This window comes from Staurois parvus, unplaced genomic scaffold, assembly GCF_062004578.1.
Source record: "Staurois parvus isolate SC_StPar_1 unplaced genomic scaffold, SC_StPar_1.0 ptg000538l, whole genome shotgun sequence".
Taxonomy (NCBI): domain Eukaryota; kingdom Metazoa; phylum Chordata; class Amphibia; order Anura; family Ranidae; genus Staurois; species Staurois parvus.
Window position 1 is genome coordinate 2,488,367 of NW_028318334.1, and position 19,082 is coordinate 2,507,448.

The following is a 19,082-nucleotide window of genomic DNA, read 5'->3' on the forward strand; positions in this document are numbered from 1 at the left end:
GAGGATGGGCAGGAGCTCAGCACTTGGAGTTCAGGCAGAGTTTCAAACACCTACCACATAGAGATTAAAAAAGGCTCAAAGATTCCTTCAGAATACTTACCTGCTACTGTCAGTATACAGGGCACTTATGTATCAGGATCTTCAGAATGCCTGCATGCTGATGTGATTTAAAGGGAATATTTCAGTCTCTTTTAGAAATGCATGTAAATAATCTTATAAATCAATGTTAAAGTTTTGAAAAACAAAAGATAAGTGAGCGCTTATGTGATACTGTATAATAAGCAGCGGCTGTACACCAGAAAAGGCACCGTATCAAACCTTCAATAGCATATATGTGAAAAGGGAGGTGCAGCGCTGTATAACTAAACAAATAATGAATGATTACACAATAGTAAACAGTGACTGTAAGTTAATAATGCCACTAGATGGTGGCTATAAGGTGAAGAGAGTGAAAACAGTCCAATGAAGGGGTGCTCTTAAGATCCGGGGTGATCTTCAGACGTCCAATGTACAGGACCATCAGGTGATAAAATATAAAGACAGCGCACTCACCAGATACGCAATCTTTATGCGCATTTGTATGAAAATATCACTAGACCTCCTGTGTCATCATCCTGGTCTGGTCAGATCTGGTCAGCATATCCCTCATGGCCTGGTACCTGGATGGATGCAGCTGTTCTGTAGATTTGGCCGGTTCCCACCAGAACTCAAATAAATAGAAAGGGCCACATAGTGTAATATCCTCAGGTATCTTTATTGGAGGCACAGGATAGCAGAAAATCCAACATACAAAAAAATACTGACCCAGGTATGAATCAAAGATGGCCGCCGGGGCCCCTCGTGGCGCCGGCGGTGAAGCGTCCAACCTGCTGTAGCTATCCTGACGCGTTTCGAGCGAAGGCTCGTAGTCATAGGGGTGCAGCTTACCGTAAGCTGCACCCCTATGACTACGAGCCTTCGCTCGAAACGCGTCAGGTTTAGCTACAGCAGGTTGGACGCTTCACCGCCGGCGCCATGAGGGGCCCCGGCGGCCATCTTTGATTCATACCTGGGTCAGTATTTTTTGTATGTTGGATTTTCTGCTATCCTGTGCCTCCAATAAAGATACCTGAGGATATTACACTATGTGGCCCTTTCTATTTATTTGAGTTCTGGTGGGAACCGGCCAAATCTACAGAACAGCTGCATCCATCCAGGTACCAGGCCATGAGGGATATGCTGACCAGATCTGACCAGACCAGGATGATGACACAGGAGGTCTAGTGATATTTTCATACAAATGCGCATAAAGATTGCGTATCTGGTGAGTGCGCAGTCTTTATATTTTATCACCTGATGGTCCTGTACATTGGACGTCTGAAGATCACCCCGGATCTTAAGAGCACCCCTTCATTGGACTGTTTTCACTCTCTTCACCTTATAGCCACCATCTAGTGGCATTATTAACTTACAGTCACTGTTTACTATTGTGTAATCATTCATTATTTGTTTAGTTATACAGCGCTGCACCTCCCTTTTCACATAAATGTTAAAGTTTTAATTAAGTGTTTTGCAATTATATATGTACATTGGGCATGCATATTTACAAAGTTTCTGCTTCCAGCTTTACAGTGCTACAGAACGACTGTGCTTTATTGGGTCTTCTCACAATGAAAGTCTATGGGGCATATTTAGAAAGCAGTGAATGTTACATTCACCAAATATTTACTGCAAGCGAATCTTCATTGTGCCTCTATTATCACTACAGGGGATAATTAATAATGTCACATTTACTGCTTTAAAAATATGCCTGTATGAGTCAGCCAGCCCACAGTCAGATTAGCAGGGATTTTAATCTACAGCACTCCATATTTAGTACAATAACAACAATCCGAAAAACAAAGGGTGAAAAAAGAAAAAGTTACATTGATTTTACTTTGAGGTGAATGGTGCAATAATTGCCTACAATATATGCTTGCTGAAAATACACTATACATTCATTTAAGGGTCTACAGACATGATATAGAGCAGTGCTCTCCAAACGTTCTAGGCAAAGGGCAAATTTACTGTTCTTCAGGCTTTAGAGGGGTTGGGACTGTGGTCAGTGGGAGTAGAAAATGCCCCATCATTGGTTTAAATGAGAGGAATAGTGTGCCATTGTTGATATCAATTAAAAGAATGATTCCCCAATAAAGATCTCAGTAAGGGGAAAGGTGCTGCATTGTTGGTGTCAGTTGGCAAGCAAAGGGCCATATCTGGCCCCTGGGCCGCAGTTTGGAGACCACTGATATATAATATAAAACATTACTATGCTGATTGGCAGAAGAATATTAAGTTCATGTTGGCTCCTGATGTTTTCCAAAAATTTCACCATTCATGTGACTCTCCTGTCTAGAGAAGCACTCAAGATAAGACTTGTTTCCATATATATTCAGCCAGTTCTTGGTATTTTAATGTGCGGGAAACCTGAACACAGTCCAGTGGGACACCAGAAAGATTTGCCACCAGTTCCATTAGCTTCAGAAATGACTTGGGACTTGTCAAGTGAACACGCACCGGGCCAATGCTTCCTTTAAAGCGGAAAGATTTGTAGATAGGAAAGTTTTCCTGGAGGGTCTGATCCAGCTGTATACAAAGAAAACATTAAAATTAAAATTAGAAACATTTGAATATATCCAACATGTAAGAGCTCCTAAAAGAAAGGATATGCCATCTATTTTTTTATTTCAACAGCCAGTGCAGTCAGTTAGATCTGAAAATTTAGCTGACTATGCTAAATATTAGCCTAAAATTCTAGCCTTGTCTACTTCTCTTGCTTTACTTTTCTCTAAACTCTCTCCAAATACTTCAGATCCTTTCTCACTTGACTCTTTTTTTCTCTAAGCTCTCTTCTGTCTTAGCTTATTTCTTTTCATCTTTATCTTATTCTCTCTAATTTATCTCTTTGCTATGAGGGTATACCAAAAGTAATCAAAAGTGGGCATAACCTTTTTCTTTGTGATTTTAACGGTTGTAGTAAAAAAAAAAACACAGCAACAACAAACATGCAATGGCTTTGCACAGAGCAGCCCCAACCCTCTTCTTTTTGGGTCCCCACACTGGCAGTCCTGGTTCCTCCTCCCTGCTAGTCTCGTGTATGAGGGCATTCGAGCAGGCTTGCTCCAGAGCTGTGCTCCCAAGAATGGACATTGTCCATTCACACACAGAGTGCAGTTCGGGCTTGCCCCTGCTCCCTGCTCTCTCCTCACTGGCTGTGACTGACAGCAGCAGCAGCCAATGGCTCCCGCTACTGTGTGAGCCAATGAGAAGAGAGGCCCAGGAAACCCATGGCTCTCATGCACCTTCTGCCTTTAGAACCTTTTTTACTTACATAGGTCATTCAAATTCCACATGCTGATAGAGTAACTCTTAATCTGTAGCGACTCTTTCTTTTTCATTGCAGGTAAATAATGGATTCATACAAGCAATGTGCCGTCAGGAAGGGTATACAATGTTTATTGAGATGACACCGTTGACAAGAGTCATCAATGAAGAGACTTTGCTCTTGTCAATGGTACCATCTCTGGAAACATTATGTAGCCTTTTGTGGATGTCGGACAGCCTGCACACCCCTCCTACATCAAGAACTCAATGATGGCACATTGTTTCTGATTAAAATCCATTATTTACATGCCATGATGAAGAAAAAGAAGAAGAGTTAATATTGATTAAGAGTTACAGTCCTCACATTCATATTCCTATTGTTCTTATTCATATATCCTCATATTCTTTCTATTCTGACTCTTTTGTTTTCATTTTGCAAATTTTTCTCTGACTCCTTGCTGTTTCTCATGTAGCTGTCTTTCTTTCCTTCTTTCTTTTCCAGCATTTCACTCTCTATTGTAAACTCCGCTCTCCTAGCTCACTTAGTATTTCACATAACTCCTGTCTCTTAGCTAGTTTGCCTCTCAGAATCTTTTTAACTGTCACCTTTCTCTCTTTGCACATTTATATACAGTTGCAATGTGCTCTGAACGTCATCTAAGTCACAACAATAGAAGAACACAGTCTGCTGAACATAATACTACACAAACATTAGATGTTTCCATGGTTTAATTGCACATAACATGTAAACATTCACAGTGCAGGGAGGAAAAAGTATGTTAACCTTTGGACTTAATAACTGGTTGACCCTCCTTTGGCAGCAATAACCTCAACCAAACGTTTCCTGTAGTTGCAGATCAGACCTGCACAACGATCTGGAGTAATTTTGGATCACTCCTCTTCACAAAACTGTTTCAGTGTAGCAATATTCTTGGAATGTCTGGTGCGAATCGCTCTCTTAAGGTCATGCCACAGCATTTCAATCGAGTTGAGGTCAGGACTCTGACTGGGCCACTCCAGAAGGCGTATTCTGTGCTGTTGCAGCCATTGTTTTGTTGAATTACTTGTATGCTTTGGGGTCATTGTCCTGTTGCATCACCCATTCTCTGCGGAGCTTCAGTTGGCGGACAGATGGTCATACGTTTTCCTGCAAAATGTCTTGATAAACTCTGGAATTCATTTTCAAACCATGATGCTCCCTCCGCCATGTTTTACAGTGGGGATGAGGTTTTGATGTTGGTGTGCTGTGCCTTTTTTTCCTCCACACATAGTGTTGTGTGTTCTTCCCAAACAACTCAATCTTGGTTTCATCTGTCGACAGTATATTTTGCCAGTAGTGCTGTGGAACATCCAGGTGCTCTTTTGCAAACTTCAAACGTGCTGGAATATTCTTTTTGGACAGCAATGGCTTCCTCTGTGGTGTCCTCCCATGTACTCCATTCTTGTTTAATGTTTTCCTTATTGTAGATTTCTCAACAAAAATGTTAGCATGTGCCAGAGATTTCTGTAGGTCTTTAGCTGACACTCTGGGATTCTTCTTTACCTCATGCAGCATTCTGCGCTGTGCTCTTGCAGTCATTTTTACAGGACGACCACGCTTAGGGAAAGTAGCAACAGTGCTAAACTTTCTCCATTTGTAGACAGTCTGTCTTACCGTGAACACATGAACATCAAGGCTTTTGGAGATACTTTTGTAACCCTTTCCAGCTTCATGCAAGTCAACAATTGTTGATCGTAGGTCTTCTGAGAGCTCTTTTCTGCGAGGCATGGTTCACATCAGACAGTGCTTCTTGAAACCAGTAAACCCAAAACAGGTGTGTAATTTTTAAGGACAGGACAGCTTTCAGCGACACATCCAATATCATCACACTGATTGGAGTCAAGGTTGGCTCACTCCTGGCTCCAATTAGCTCTGGGAGAAGTCATTAAGCTAGGGCCTCACATACTTTTTCCTCCCTGCACTGTGAATGTTTACATGTTATGTGCAATTAAACCATGGCAACATCTAATGTTTGTGTAGTATTATGTTCAGCAGACTGTGTTCTTCTATTGTTGTGACTTAGATGACGTTCAGAGCACATTTTATGCCCAAGTCATGCAAAACTCCACGGAATCCCAAGGGGTTCACATACTTTATCTTGCAACTGTACTGTATAAAGTGGTGAAATCAATATTTATTCTTGACAACCAAACAGAGCATAGAAGGAGCAAAGGGTGAACATGTGAAACTGAGGAGGGTAGCAGATAAGTGAACCTGTTGCTTTTTCTGTAAATGTACATTTTTTTAAGGGCTGAATAGAGTTTATTATATATTTTTTAACAAACTTTTTCAAAAGTCCCTGATCATATCATTCAAGAATACCAGCTGGTAACATCATGACTAAATAACCATGAAAAAAAGAGATATCCATACATTTTCTGTCACGTTTTGTTTACAAGTTGAAATCAGTATTTTTTGCTAGAAAATTATTTATAACCCCCAAACATTATATATATATATATATATATATATATATTGTGGGGTTAGCTCAGGTGGGGGATCTCCTTCCCTGGGACAAAGGTAGACCGCACAGCAGGCTTTCATCAAAATCTGACTGGTTGTCAGCTTTATTTAAAAGGTTTGCAGAAAATAAACAGAACATGAAAATAAACCCTTGCCATCCAGGCACTAACTAAACCAGTGGTTCTTAACCTTGTTGGAGGTACTGAACCCCACCAGTTTCATATGCGCATTCACCGAACCCTTCTTAATTGGAAAAATAAAATATGATTTTTAAAATTCAAAACATAGGTATATATTTAGGTATATATTTATACATAGGTGCACAAAATGAACAAAACCGTTAAGAACAAAGAACAAAACCATTAAAACATGATTTTCACACAAAAACATAATAATGAATATTTACTGCACGAATCATATGAGTCGGGTGTGGGTCTTCACCTCCGCCGAACCCGCGAGACTGACTCACCGAACCCCTGGGGTTCGATCGAACCCAGGTTAAGAACCACTGAACTAAACAAAAGGCATTTCCTCTCTCAGAGGTGAAGGGCTTCTCCCTGTCACCGAAATAAAACAAAAGCAAACCTTTTCTTGTAGGTATAGTACACACACAGCTCTCTCAGAACACCTTTCTGAGTCCCAGGCCACGAGCAACTCCTTGCTCCAGCCCTGCCTTATTTATACCACCTGTTGGTGGTCATCAGTGGAGCCCAAACTCTGGTCCGGACCCACCTGCTTAACTGTGGCCCCGAAAACCCGGAGTGAATTCCACCTAAACGGTCAGGTATGAGCATATGCGAGGTGACAAATAGCGTCCCTCTATCACCTCGCCGTTCATCCTGTCACATATCCCCCCCCCCTCTGCTCAAGCCCCTGCGGCTGAGCAACTGTCCCAACCAGACAATGGACCCGGGAGAGGGCATCTACATTACTTTGCAGTTTCCCCGCTCTTTGTTCCACTGTGAATTTGAACACTTGTAGCGCGAGAAACCACCTTGTCACTCGACTGTTTTTCTCCTTATTATCACACATCCATTTGAGCGGGGCATGATCAGTAACCAACTTGAACGGTCTTCCTAACAGGTAATATTTCAGGGCCTCCAAGGCCCATTTGATGGCCAAACATTCCTTCTCCACAATGGCATAGTTTCTCTCATGTTTGTTGAGCTTTCTACTTAGGAAGACCACAGGGTGCTCCTCCCCATCTGATTTGGGACAGTACCGCACCTAGTCCCACGTCAGAGGCATCAGTCTGTACCACAAACTCTGTTGTGAAATCTGGAGTCACAAGCACAGGTTGAGCGCAGGGAGCTTGTTTCAGCCTTTGAAATGCGGTCTCCGCCTCAGGATTCCACTTAATCATGACTGACCCCCTACCTTTTGTCAGATCTGTCAGTGGGGCTGCAATGGTGGCAAAATTGGGGATAAGCCGCCTGTAGTACCCCGTGATTCCAAGAAATGCCCGGACTTGTTTTTTATTTACAGGTTGGGGCCACTTTTGAATTGCCTCAATTTTATTGAGCTGAGGCCTAATGAGACCTCGACCAATGATGTAGCCAAGATATTTGGCCTCCTCTAAGCCAATGGCACACTTTCTGGGGTTGGCGGTAAGACCTGCTTCCCGCAGCGAATCTACGACCGCTTGCAAGAGGGACAAATGAGATTCCCAGTCGGGACTGTGGATGACGACATCGTCCAAATAGGCAGCTGCATATTGGCAATGTGGTCTCAACGTCTTGTCCATCATCCTTTGGAATGATGCAGGAGCCCCATGTAAACCAAACAGCATCCACTTATACTGAAAGGACCCCTCGGGGGTGGAGAATGCTGTCTTTTCTTTTGCAGCTTCCGTTAAAGGAATCTGCCAATAGCCTTTGGTCAGATCTAAGGTGGTTATGTACCGAGCCGTTCCCAACCTGTCAATGAGCTCATCCACCCAAGGCATCGGGTACGCATCAAACTTAGACACACTGTTCAGTTTCCTGAAATCATTACAGAAACGAATGGTTCCATCTGGTTTTGGGACCAACACTATGGGACTCGACCACTCACTGTGAGATTCCTCAATCACTCCCAACTCTAGCATGTCCTTTATTTCCTTTGCCACCGCTTCCCGCCTGGCCTCGGGAATTCTATAGGGCTTGACATTTACGCAGACCCCGGGCTGGGTAACTATGTCATGCTGTATGACAGTCGTCAGTCCAGGTAGGTGGGAGAAGAAATCTCCATTTTTCCTCACAAACTCCTTAACATCATCTTGTTGGGCTACTGACAAGGTTTCCGTTATAGGTACCTGAGGGGCCACGGGAACCACGTCCTTTTGGGGGCTTGGTACTGCCAACAAACTGTCCCTGTCTTTCCAAGGTTTTAAGAGATTCACGTGATAGATTTGTTCAGGTTTCCTTTTTCCTGGCTGGTAAACTTTATAATTTACTTCCCCCACTTTCTCCCTAATTTCAAAGGGACCTTGCCACTTTGCGAGGAATTTACTTTCCACGGTGGGGACTAGCACCAGCACTCTATCCCCAGGGTTGAAGGTACGGATCCTGGCACCCCGGTTATAAACCCTTCTCTGGACCTCCTGGGCTTGCTCCATGTGTTCCCGAACGAGTGGCATGACAGCTGCGATTCTATCCTGCATCTGTGAGAAATGCTCGATGACACTTCTATAGGGTGTGGGTTTCTTTTGCAACATCTAGCAATCCCCTGGGATGTCTACCATACAGTAGTTCAAAAGGTGAATATCCTGTAGATGCCTGAGGTACTTCCCGTATAGCAAACATGAGATATGGTAGCAAAAAATCCCAATTTCTCCCATCTTTGTCCACCACCTTTTTTAACATATTCTTAAGGGTCTTGTTAAACCTTTCCACAAGCCCATCGGTTTGTGGGTGGTAGACCAAGGTAGGCAGATGGGAGAATTTGAACAATTTGCATAACTCTTTCATAACTCTAGACATAAACGGTGTGCCCTGATTCGTTAATATCCCCTTTGGAATACCTACACGACTAAACACCCGGACAAGCTCTTTGGCGATAGTTTTAGCGGAGGTATTACGCAAGGGGATGGCTTCAGGATACCGGGTGGCATAGTCAAGTATAACCAGTATGTGCTGATGGCCCCGGGCAGACTTTACTACTGGACCCACTAGGTCCATGCCCACTCTTTTAAACGGTACTTCAATTATGGGTAGAGGTACTAGCGGACTGCGAAAATAGGGTGAGGGCGCAGAATATTGACATTCCGGGCATGACTCACAATGTGCTTTGATGTCTCCATGTAAGCCTGGCCAAAAGAATCTCTGGGTTATTCTCTCCTTTGTTTTCTCTACACCCAGGTGTCCACCCATTATATGCCCATGGGCTAAATCCAGTACCATCCGGCGAAAGGGTTTGGGGACCACTAACTGTTCTACCACCTCCTCCCCTTGCTTTACCACTTGATACAGCAAGTTATTGTTAAGAGCCATGTAGGGAAAAGACACCGCTACATCATTTTCAACTGGTTCCCCATCAATTATTTTAATGTTTTCACGGGCTCTATTAAGTGTGGAATCTTTCAGTTGTTCCGTTCAAAAATCCTCTTTTCTGACCTCTAGGTCAGGCACCACATTCTGTCCACTCTCACTAGAGCCAGCGATCATCTCTTGTTCTATATCCTTAATGTCTGGGGTTGGATCCAACTCCTCCTGCTCCCCAGCCATTACAGAGAAAGGGAAAAGATCTACACCTTCCTCGGACACACCAACAGTTTCCCCTTCCACCTTGCCGTCAAAGGGGTCAGGAGTGAGTTCAGGAGTTTTCGGCGTTTCCCCAGCAGGGGGAGCTTGGTCCTCCCGACTCCCCTCCTTATCCCATAACTTCCAGAAATGGGGAAAATCTCTCCCCACTATGGCTTCATGAAGCAGAGAGGGCACCACCCCCACAGAATGGGTCACAGGGCCCCAAGGGAGTACCAATCTCCACCAGAGCAGTCTGGTAATTACGTGTATCACCATGAATACAAATAACCCCAATCGTGCTAGGGTGTAAGCTTGCAGGGTTTACCAAATCACTTTTAACTAAGGTCACAACACTACCCGAGTCTAGCAGAGCAGTTACTGGCTTTTCATCAATGGCAATCACACACATTTGCTTTTCCATGCGTTTCTGACATGCTGCAGTACATACCACCTGTGCAAAAAGAGACATGCGTTTTCCTAAATAAGCATTTTCACATTGCATAGGTTCATCATTTAAAGGACAGTTTGCAGCAATATGACCTAACGCATGGCAACGATAACATTGTATATGTTCAGTACTTAGACCTCTAAACGGCTTCGGGGACCTTCCTGACCTATTTGGCCAGTCTCTAGGTCCTAAGCCTACAGTCTCATTATCTGACACAATAGTCTTATCATTTTTTCCTGAGCCTTTGGCCCATGGAACAGTCTTACCGGATCTTCCGGATAGTTTTCCACCCCGAGTGACATTGGGGTACGGCCCAGGTGAATGAAAAAAGTCCTCAGCGGCTGCATATCTCTCCACCAGGTCCACCAGCTCGTTTGCAGATTTAGGGTCTCCACGGGCAACCCACTTCCTCAAAGTGGCAGGGAGCGCATGTAAATATTGGTCCATGACCACACGCTCCACAATCTGAGGGCCTGACAATACCTCTGGCTGGAGCCACTTTTTGGAGAGATGTATCAAATCGAACATCTGAGATCTGGGTGGTTTGTCAGCCCTGTAATGCCACTGATGCACCCGCTGAGCCCGGACTGCAATGGTGACGCCCAGGCGTGCAAGGACCTCAGCCTTCAGTTTTTCATAGTCCTGGGCATCCCCTGGTTCCAGGTCATAATAGGCTTTTTGGGATTCACCTGTCAAAAATGGTGCAAGCAGTCCTGCCCATTGCTCCTTTTTCCATCCTTCCCGAACAGCAACCCTTTCAAAAGTTGTGAGGTAGGCCTCCACATCATCCGCAGGTGTCATCTTCTGCAAAACATAGCTGGCCCGTGCCATTTTCTGCTCCACTGGCAGCGGATCTGCAGATTCCTTCTTTAATTCTAATAGGTGTTGGGCCACCTGCTTAAGGAGCTCTCGGTCTGCTTCTTGGGCCTCCGCAAACTGGCGATCTGTCTCCCGTTGTGCTGCATTGGCCTGCAGCAAGGCTCTTATTATTTCCTCCATCTTCCCACTTGCTCAGGAAGTGCCCGCATCCTCCACCATATGTGGGGTTAGCTCAGGTGGGGGATCTCCTTCCCTGGGACAAAGGTAGACCGCACAGCAGGCTTTCATCAAAATCTGACTGGTTGTCAGCTTTATTTAAAAGGTTTGCAGAAAATAAACAGAACATGAAAATAAACCCTTGCCATCCAGGCACTAACTAAACAAAAGGCGTTTCCTCTCTCAGAGGTGAAGGGCTTCTCCCTGTCACCGAAATAAAACAAAAGCAAACCTTTTCTTGTAGGTATAGTACACACACAGCTCTCTCAGAACACCTCTCTGAGTCCCAGGCCACGAGCAACTCCTTGCTCCAGCCCTGCCTTATTTATACCACCTGTTGGTGGTCATCAGTGGAGCCCAAACTCTGGTCCGGACCCACCTGCTTAACTGTGGCCCCGAAAACCCGGAGTGGACTCCACCTAAACGGTCAGGTATGAGCATATGCGAGGTGACACATAGCGTCCCTCTATCACCTCGCCGTTCATCCTGTCACAATATATATATATATATATATATATATACAGTCATGGCCGAAATTGTTGGCACCCTTGATATTTCTCCAGGAAATCATGTATTTCTCACGAAACGTATTGCATTAACACATGTTTTGCTATACACATGTTTATTCCCTTTGTGTGTATTGGGACAAAACAAAAAAAGGGAGGAAAGAAAGCAAATTCGACATAATGTCACACAAACCTCCAAAAATGGGCTGGACAAAAGTATTGGCACCCTTTCACAAATGCGGATAAATAAGAATGTTACAAGCATGTGATGCTCCTGTAAACTCACCTGGGGCAAGTAACAGGTGTGGGCAATATAGAAATCACACCTGAAAGCAGATAAAAAGGAGAGACGTTCACTTAACCTTTGCATTGTGTGTCTGTCTGTGCCACACTAAGCATGGACAACAGAAAGAGGAGACGAGAACTGTCTGAGGACCTGAGAACCAAAATTGTGGCAAAATATCAACAATCTCAAGGTTACAAGTCCATCTCCAGAGAACTAGATTTGCCTTTGTCCACAGTGCGCAACATTATCAAGAAGTTTGCAACCCATGGCACTGTAGCTAATCTCCCTGGTCGTGGACGGATGAGGAAAATTGATGAAAGATTGCAACGCAGAATAGTCCGGATGGTGGATAAGCAGCCCCAAACATGTTCCAAAGACATTCAAGCTGTCCTGCAGGCTCAGGGAGCATCAGTGTCAGCGCGAACTATCCGTCGACATTTAAATGAAATGAAACGCTATGGCAGGAGACCCAGGAGGACCCCACTGCTGACACAGAGACATAAAAAAGCAAGACTACAGTTTGCCAAAATGTACTTGAGTAAGCCAAAAGCCTTCTGGGAAAACGTCTTGTGGACAGATGAGACCAAGATAGAGCTTTTCGGTAAAGCACATCATTCTACTGTTTACCGAAAACGGAATGAGGCCTACAAAGAACAAAACACAGTACCTACGGTAAAATATGGTGGAGGTTCAATGATGTTTTGGGGTTGTTTTGCTGCCTCTGGCACTGGGTGCCTTGACTGTGTGCAAGGCATCATGAAATCTGAGGATTACCAAAGGATTTTGGGTCGCACTGTAGGGCCCAGTGTCAGAAAGCTGGGTTTGCGTCCAAGATCCTGGGTCTTCCAGCAGGACAATGACCCCAAACATACGTCAAAAAGCACTCAGAAATGGATGGCAAAGAAGCGCTGGAGAGTTCTGAAGTGGCCAGCAATGAGCCCAGATCTAAATCCCATTGAACACCTGTGGAGAGATCTTAAAATTGCTGTTGGGAAAAGGTGTCCTTCCAATAAGAGAGACCTGGAGCTGTTTGCAAAGGAAGAGTGGTCCAAAATTCCGGGTGAGAGGTGTCAGAAGCTTATTGATGGTTATAGGAAGCGACTGATTTCAGTTATGTTTTCCAAAGGGTGTGCAACCAAATATTAAGTTAAGGGTGCCAATACTTTTGTCCAGCCCATTTTTGGGGTTTTGTGTGACATTATGTCATATTTGCTTTTCTGCCTCTGTTTTATATTTGTTCCAATACATACAAAGGGAATAAACATGTGTATAGCAAAACATGTGTTAATGCAATACCTTTTTTGTGTGAAATACTTGATTTTCAGGAAAAATATCAAGGGTGCCAACAATTTCGGCCATGACTGTATATATATATATATATATATATATATATATATATACACACACATACACACAACGTGTCTCACAGAAGTGAGTACACCCCTCACATTTTCGTAAATATTTTATTCTATCTTTTCATTGTGACAACACTGAGGAAATGACACTTTGCTACAATGTAAAGTAGTGAGTGTACAGCTTGTATAACAGTGTAAATTTGCTGTCCCCTCAAAATAACTCAACACACAGCCATTAATGTCTAAACCGCTGCCAACAATAATGAGTAAACCCCTAAGTAAAAATGTCCAAATTGGGCCCAATTATCCATTTTCCCTCCCCTGTGTCATGTGACTCGTTAGTGTTACAAGGTTTCAGGTGTGAATGGGGAGCAGGTGTGTTAAATTTGGTGTTATCGCTCTCACTTTCTCATACTGGTCACTGGAAGCTCAACATGGCACCTCATGGCAAAGAACTCTCTGAGGATCTGAAAAAAAGAACTGTTGCTCTACATAAAGATGGCCTAGGCTATAAGAAGATTGCCAAGACCCTGAAACTGAGCTGCAGCATCGTGGTCAAGACCATACAGCGGTTTAACAGCACAGGTTCCACTCAGAACAGGCCTCGCCATGGTCGACCAAAGAAGTTGAGTGCACGTGCTCAGCGTCATATCCAGAGGTTGTCTTTGGGAAATAGATGTATGAGTGCAGCCAGCATTGCTGCAGAGGTTGAAGGGGTGGGGGTCAGCCTGTCAGTGCTCAGACCGTGCACCGCACACTGCATCAAATTGGTCTGCATGGCTGTTGTCCCAGAAGGAAGCCTCTTCTAAAGATGATGCACAAGAAAGCCCGCAGTTTGCTGAAGACAAGCAGACTAAGGACATGGATTACTGGAACCATGTCCTGTGGTCTGATGACACCAAGATAAACTTATTTGGTTTAGATGGTGTCAAGCGTGTGTGGCGGCAAACAGGTGAGGAGTACAAAGACAAGTGTGTCTTGACTACAGTCAAGCATGGTGGTGGGAGTGTCATGGCCTGGAGCTGCATGAGTGCTGCCGGCACTGGGAAACCACAGTTCATTGAGGGAACAATGAATGCCAACATGTGACATACTGAAGCAGGGCATGATCCCCTCCCTTCTGAAACTGAGCCGCAGGGCAGTATTCCAACATAACGACCCCAAACACACCTCCAAGACAACCACTGCCTTGCTAAAGAAGCTGAGGGTAAAGGTGATGGCCAAGCATGTCTCCAGACCTAAACCCTATTGAGCATCTGTGGGGCATCCTCAAACGGAAGGTGGAGGAGCGCAAGGTCTCGAACATCCGCCAGCTCCATGATGTTGTCATGGAGGAGTGAAGGAGGACTCCAGTGGCAACCTGTGAAGCTATGGTGAACTCCATGCCCAAGAGGGTTAAGGCAGTGCTGGAAAATAATGGTGGCCACACAAAATATTGACACTTTGAGCTCAATTTGGACATTTTCACTTAGGGGTGTACTCATTTTTGTTCCCAGTGGTTTAGACATTAATAGCATTGTAACATTGCAGCAAAGTGTAATTTCATCAGTGTTGTCACATGAAAAGGTATAATAAAATATTTACAAAAATGTGAGGGGTGTACTCACTTCTGGGAGATACTGTGTGTGTGTGTGTGTGTATGTATATATATATATATATATATATATACACACACAGTCAGGTCCATTAAATATTAGGACATCGACACAATTCTAACATTTTGGGCTCTATACACCACCACAATAGATTTGAAATTAAACGAACAAGATGTGCTTTAACTGCAGACTGTCAGCTTTAATTTGAGGGTATTTACATCCAAATCAGGTGAACGGTGTAGGAATTACAACAGTTTGCATATGTGTCTCCCACTTGTTAAGGGACCAAAAGTAATGGGACAGAATAATCATAAATCAAACTTTCACTTTTTAATACTTGGTTGCAAATCCTTTGCAGTCAATTACAGCCTGAAGTCTAGAACGCATAGACATCACCAGATGCTGGGTTTCATCCCTGGTAATGCTCTGCCAGGACTCTACTGCAACTGTCTTCAGTTCCTGCTTGTTCTTGGGGCATTTTCCCTTCAGCAAGTGAAATGCATGCTCAATCGGATTCAGGTCAGGTGACTTGTTTGTTTCATTTCAAATCCATTGTGGTGGTGTATAGAGCCAAAAATGTTAGAATTGTGTCCATGTCCCAATATTTATGGACCTTACTATATATATATATATATATATATATATATAAAAAAAATTATTTATTTTTTTTGCACAGACCCTAGAGAATGAAAAGGCAATCATTGCAATTCTCTTTTATGTCACATGGTATTTGCCCAGTGGTTTTTCGAACATTTTTTTTTTTTAAAAATACACTTTAATGAATTAACAAAAAAAACAAAACAAAACACAATATATATCCCAATTATTTAGTAAAATATGAAAGAGGATGTTACAACGAGTAAATAGATACCTAATATGTCACACTTCAAAATTTTGTACATATAGGCGCCACTTTAAATATTTTAACAGGCTAGCTGTTTAGCATTACAGAGGAAGTCTAGTGTTAGGATTATTGCTCTTGCTCGTTTTTTTATATGCATGCATGACTTACGTATGCGTTCACTTCTGTGCACAAGCACGGAGGGATGTGGGCGCTTTAACATTTTTGTGTTCTTATTTTTTATTTTTATTTATACTGTCTCTTTATTTTTTGTTATCACTTTTATTCCTATTACAAGGGATGTATTCATCTCTTGTAATAGAAATGGATGAGAAAGGATGACAGTTCTTCTTTCAGGAGAGATCTGGGGTCTAATAGACCCAAATCTCTCCATTACCTCTAAAAGCAAAAGATCAAAAAAATGTTGATCTTTTGCTTTAAAAAGAAATAAATCTGCCCCGGATTGGAAGTAACGTCATGATGTTGCTCTGGTCCTCCAAGGGCATAGAGGTGATCAGAGATTATAGAATCTATTATCGCCTCTGTGACCAGACGGCTGCACCGTTGGATTGTTTCTTTTCCTCTCCCGCCACTAAAGAAAGCGATCCAGTGGCTGAAGAGCTGCTAAAACCGCTTTCATAAGAAAGCCAGTCGCAGGTTGAAATAAAAAAAAAAAAAGATACTGATATCTTCAGCCATAACCCTGGTAAACCACTTTCTAACCACAGTATACTTAGTGCGGTTGGCAAATGGTCAAGAGGATTCTTTTTAAAGAAAGAATAAAGAACTGAGAAAAAAAAACAGAAAGAAAGAATGGAAAAAGTTTAAATATGTGAATGAAAAAGAAACACAAAATATAGCAAAGAGGACAATAACGTTCAGCAAAGAAGAGAAGCAACGGGGATGTACAGCAAAGAATTTAAGTTTAAATGGGTAATCTCTTAATATACACTGTAAATAATATGTAAGGTTTGAAAGCCTATTTGGTTTCTTCACAAAGGTTCCTGGCATTTTACATATAATTGACATACTTAGTGTGTCCATACAGTTGTAAATGAGTGAAATATTTAGACCACATGCTTTCTCCTCCTTGGCCTCCTCAAGATTGCACAGAAAAGGTAAATTAAAAAGAATCTGCAACCTTCAATTTTGCTTTCCAGAATTAAGCTAGGCTCCCGGTCTGCACAAGCTCTGATCTAAGATTGACAGTATTTTAGAGCCATGTTACTGTTAATAAACCTAACCTCCCATTGGACCCCAATTCAACCAATACAAGAATACTTACAATGTATAAATAAAGTCCAACTAGCACACCACCCAAATATGATATTTTAGTGTTTGGTAATTGCTGAAGATTAAACCACCTTACAATTTCTGATTTGACTGAGCACTCCACTGGTAAAATCTCTGCAGTTGAGTTTCTGGGTCCGCATACCCTCTTAAACTATTATAAGGGGCCTCACTCTTCTTGCTAGATACTGTATTTAATCTATTTTATAAAGGGTATAAAACAGGGTGTGTTTGAACATGGAAAAGTGGGTGAGAACATCCAAAACTCCCTGGTGATAAGAAGAGAGTTAGACATTATGGCAGGGAATCTCACTTTTTGAGAATCAAAGACACATGGATGGACTGACCCTTTAAGAAGGTGTAATGAGCAATTGCCTGTGTGTAAAACAGATTCAAAGCAGCCTTTAGACCTGTCAAAGCTTTTTTGCATAACATTAGGCATACAGGAACATCATTTGCTCAATTACACCTTAAACAGTATCCCTATTTATTCCATTATTAATAATTATTCAGGCCACCATTTTGTTCTGTTTACTTCCTACATAGCAGTAAATTAACTGGTTGCCTACCAGCCACAGTATATATACTGCGGCAGGGCGGCACCTCTGTGCAAAATCACATTTTAAAACATCATTTTGCAAAACAGGTAGGGGGCGCCTGACTGCCCTACCCACGCCGCCGATCGCGGCTGCAGGTGTCAATTACCGGGTCCCAGCGATTGCCGGCAAACAGTGACACAAAGCACAGCTGCATTGTTTTCAATGCAGCTCTGCTCCCTGTCAGTTCCCAGCACACTGTTCCTGAGAGCGGAGTTTAGCTCTCCGGATCAGTGTGTTCCTGTAAAGTACAAACCCCCCGCCCACTAGTAACACTCCCCTGACACAGTTAACCCTTTGATTGACTAAAAAAGTTAACCCCTTCCTCCCCAGTGCCATTAGTGTCAGTGTATTTTTTTTTTGCACTGATCACTGTATTGGTGTCACTGGGAATGTCAGTTACCCCAATTCAGTTCCCCCCCAGTGTCAGAATGTCCGCCGCAGTCCCGCCATAAGTCGCTGATCGCTGCCATAAGTCGCTGATTGCCGCCATTATTAGTATATAAAAAAAATTAAAAATTCAGTATCTATACTGCCATTTGTAAACGCTATAACTTTCATGTAAACCAATTAATTTACACGTATTGGGATTTTTTTTTAGCAAAGACATGTCGCAGAATAAATTTTGGGCAAAATTTATGATGAAATTTGATTTTTAAAGTTTTTAACAGGACATGTTTTATAGCAAAAAGTCCAAAATATTGTTTTTTTCTCAAAATTGTCAGCCTTTTTTTTTATAGCGCAAAAAATAAAAAATGCACAGGTGATCAAATACCACCGAAAGAAAGCTTCATTTGTGGGGAAAAAGGACGAAAATTTAATTTGGGTGCAGGGTTGCATGACCGCACAATTGTCAGTTAAAGTAATGCAGCGACATAACACAAGCCGCTTCTGTAACTGCTTCCTGACCACAGAAATACTGCTACAGGGTGGCATGGGTGCACCAAATCACATACGTATACATGATTCTCGCTTCCGCGTGTTCACGCCCCTCCCAGACAGCGTCAGTACACCAGTCATCACATTTAACCCCTTGACTGCCAGGAACACGCTCATACACAATAAACCTCCATTGTGATCAATATCTTTGATCAGATCAGCACTATACCAGCGTTCACATTAGTATAGTGTCCCCAAAAACTCAGCATTAGTGGGATCAGCCCTGACACCTGTGTTTAGCCCCTACGCTTACCCCCCCTTCTCCCCCAGCAAGTGCAGTGTCAGTAGGTCCCTGTCACTTGATACATTGCACACAAAACCACACTGTTGGCAGAATCAGGCCTGGTCTCTGTTAGCACTTGTCAGTAAATTTTGATGGCTCATATGCAGCAGACTGCCAGTACTAGTGCCGCGCTACCTTTTGGTGAACTGGTGAGTACTATTGGCCTAATACATCCTGGTCTTTCACATACCTCTTAGATTGTAAGCTCCCAGGATCAGGCCCTCCTAAACCTCTTGTATTGAACTATACTGTTCTGTATTGTCTCCCGTTATATTGTAGCGCTGAGCAAATTGTTGGCGCTATATAAATCCTGTATAATAATAATATCAGGACTGCAGTAT

At 42.9% G+C, this 19,082-nt stretch overlaps 1 protein-coding gene across 2 annotated transcripts in view; it reads right to left on the bottom strand.

Annotated features, from left to right (window-relative positions):
- Window positions 1–1,524: 1,524 nt before the first annotated feature.
- The window catches only part of GHDC (GH3 domain containing), a 249,984-nt gene continuing 232,426 nt past the window's right edge, over window positions 1,525–19,082 (bottom strand). For both annotated transcript variants that reach the window (XM_089690635.1, XM_089690634.1), the window contains exon 9: window positions 1,525–2,604. In XM_089690635.1, the coding sequence (XP_089546761.1) occupies window positions 2,383–2,604 (222 nt within the window). In that variant the 3' untranslated portion in view covers window positions 1,525–2,382. The remainder of the gene's footprint in view (window positions 2,605–19,082) is intronic.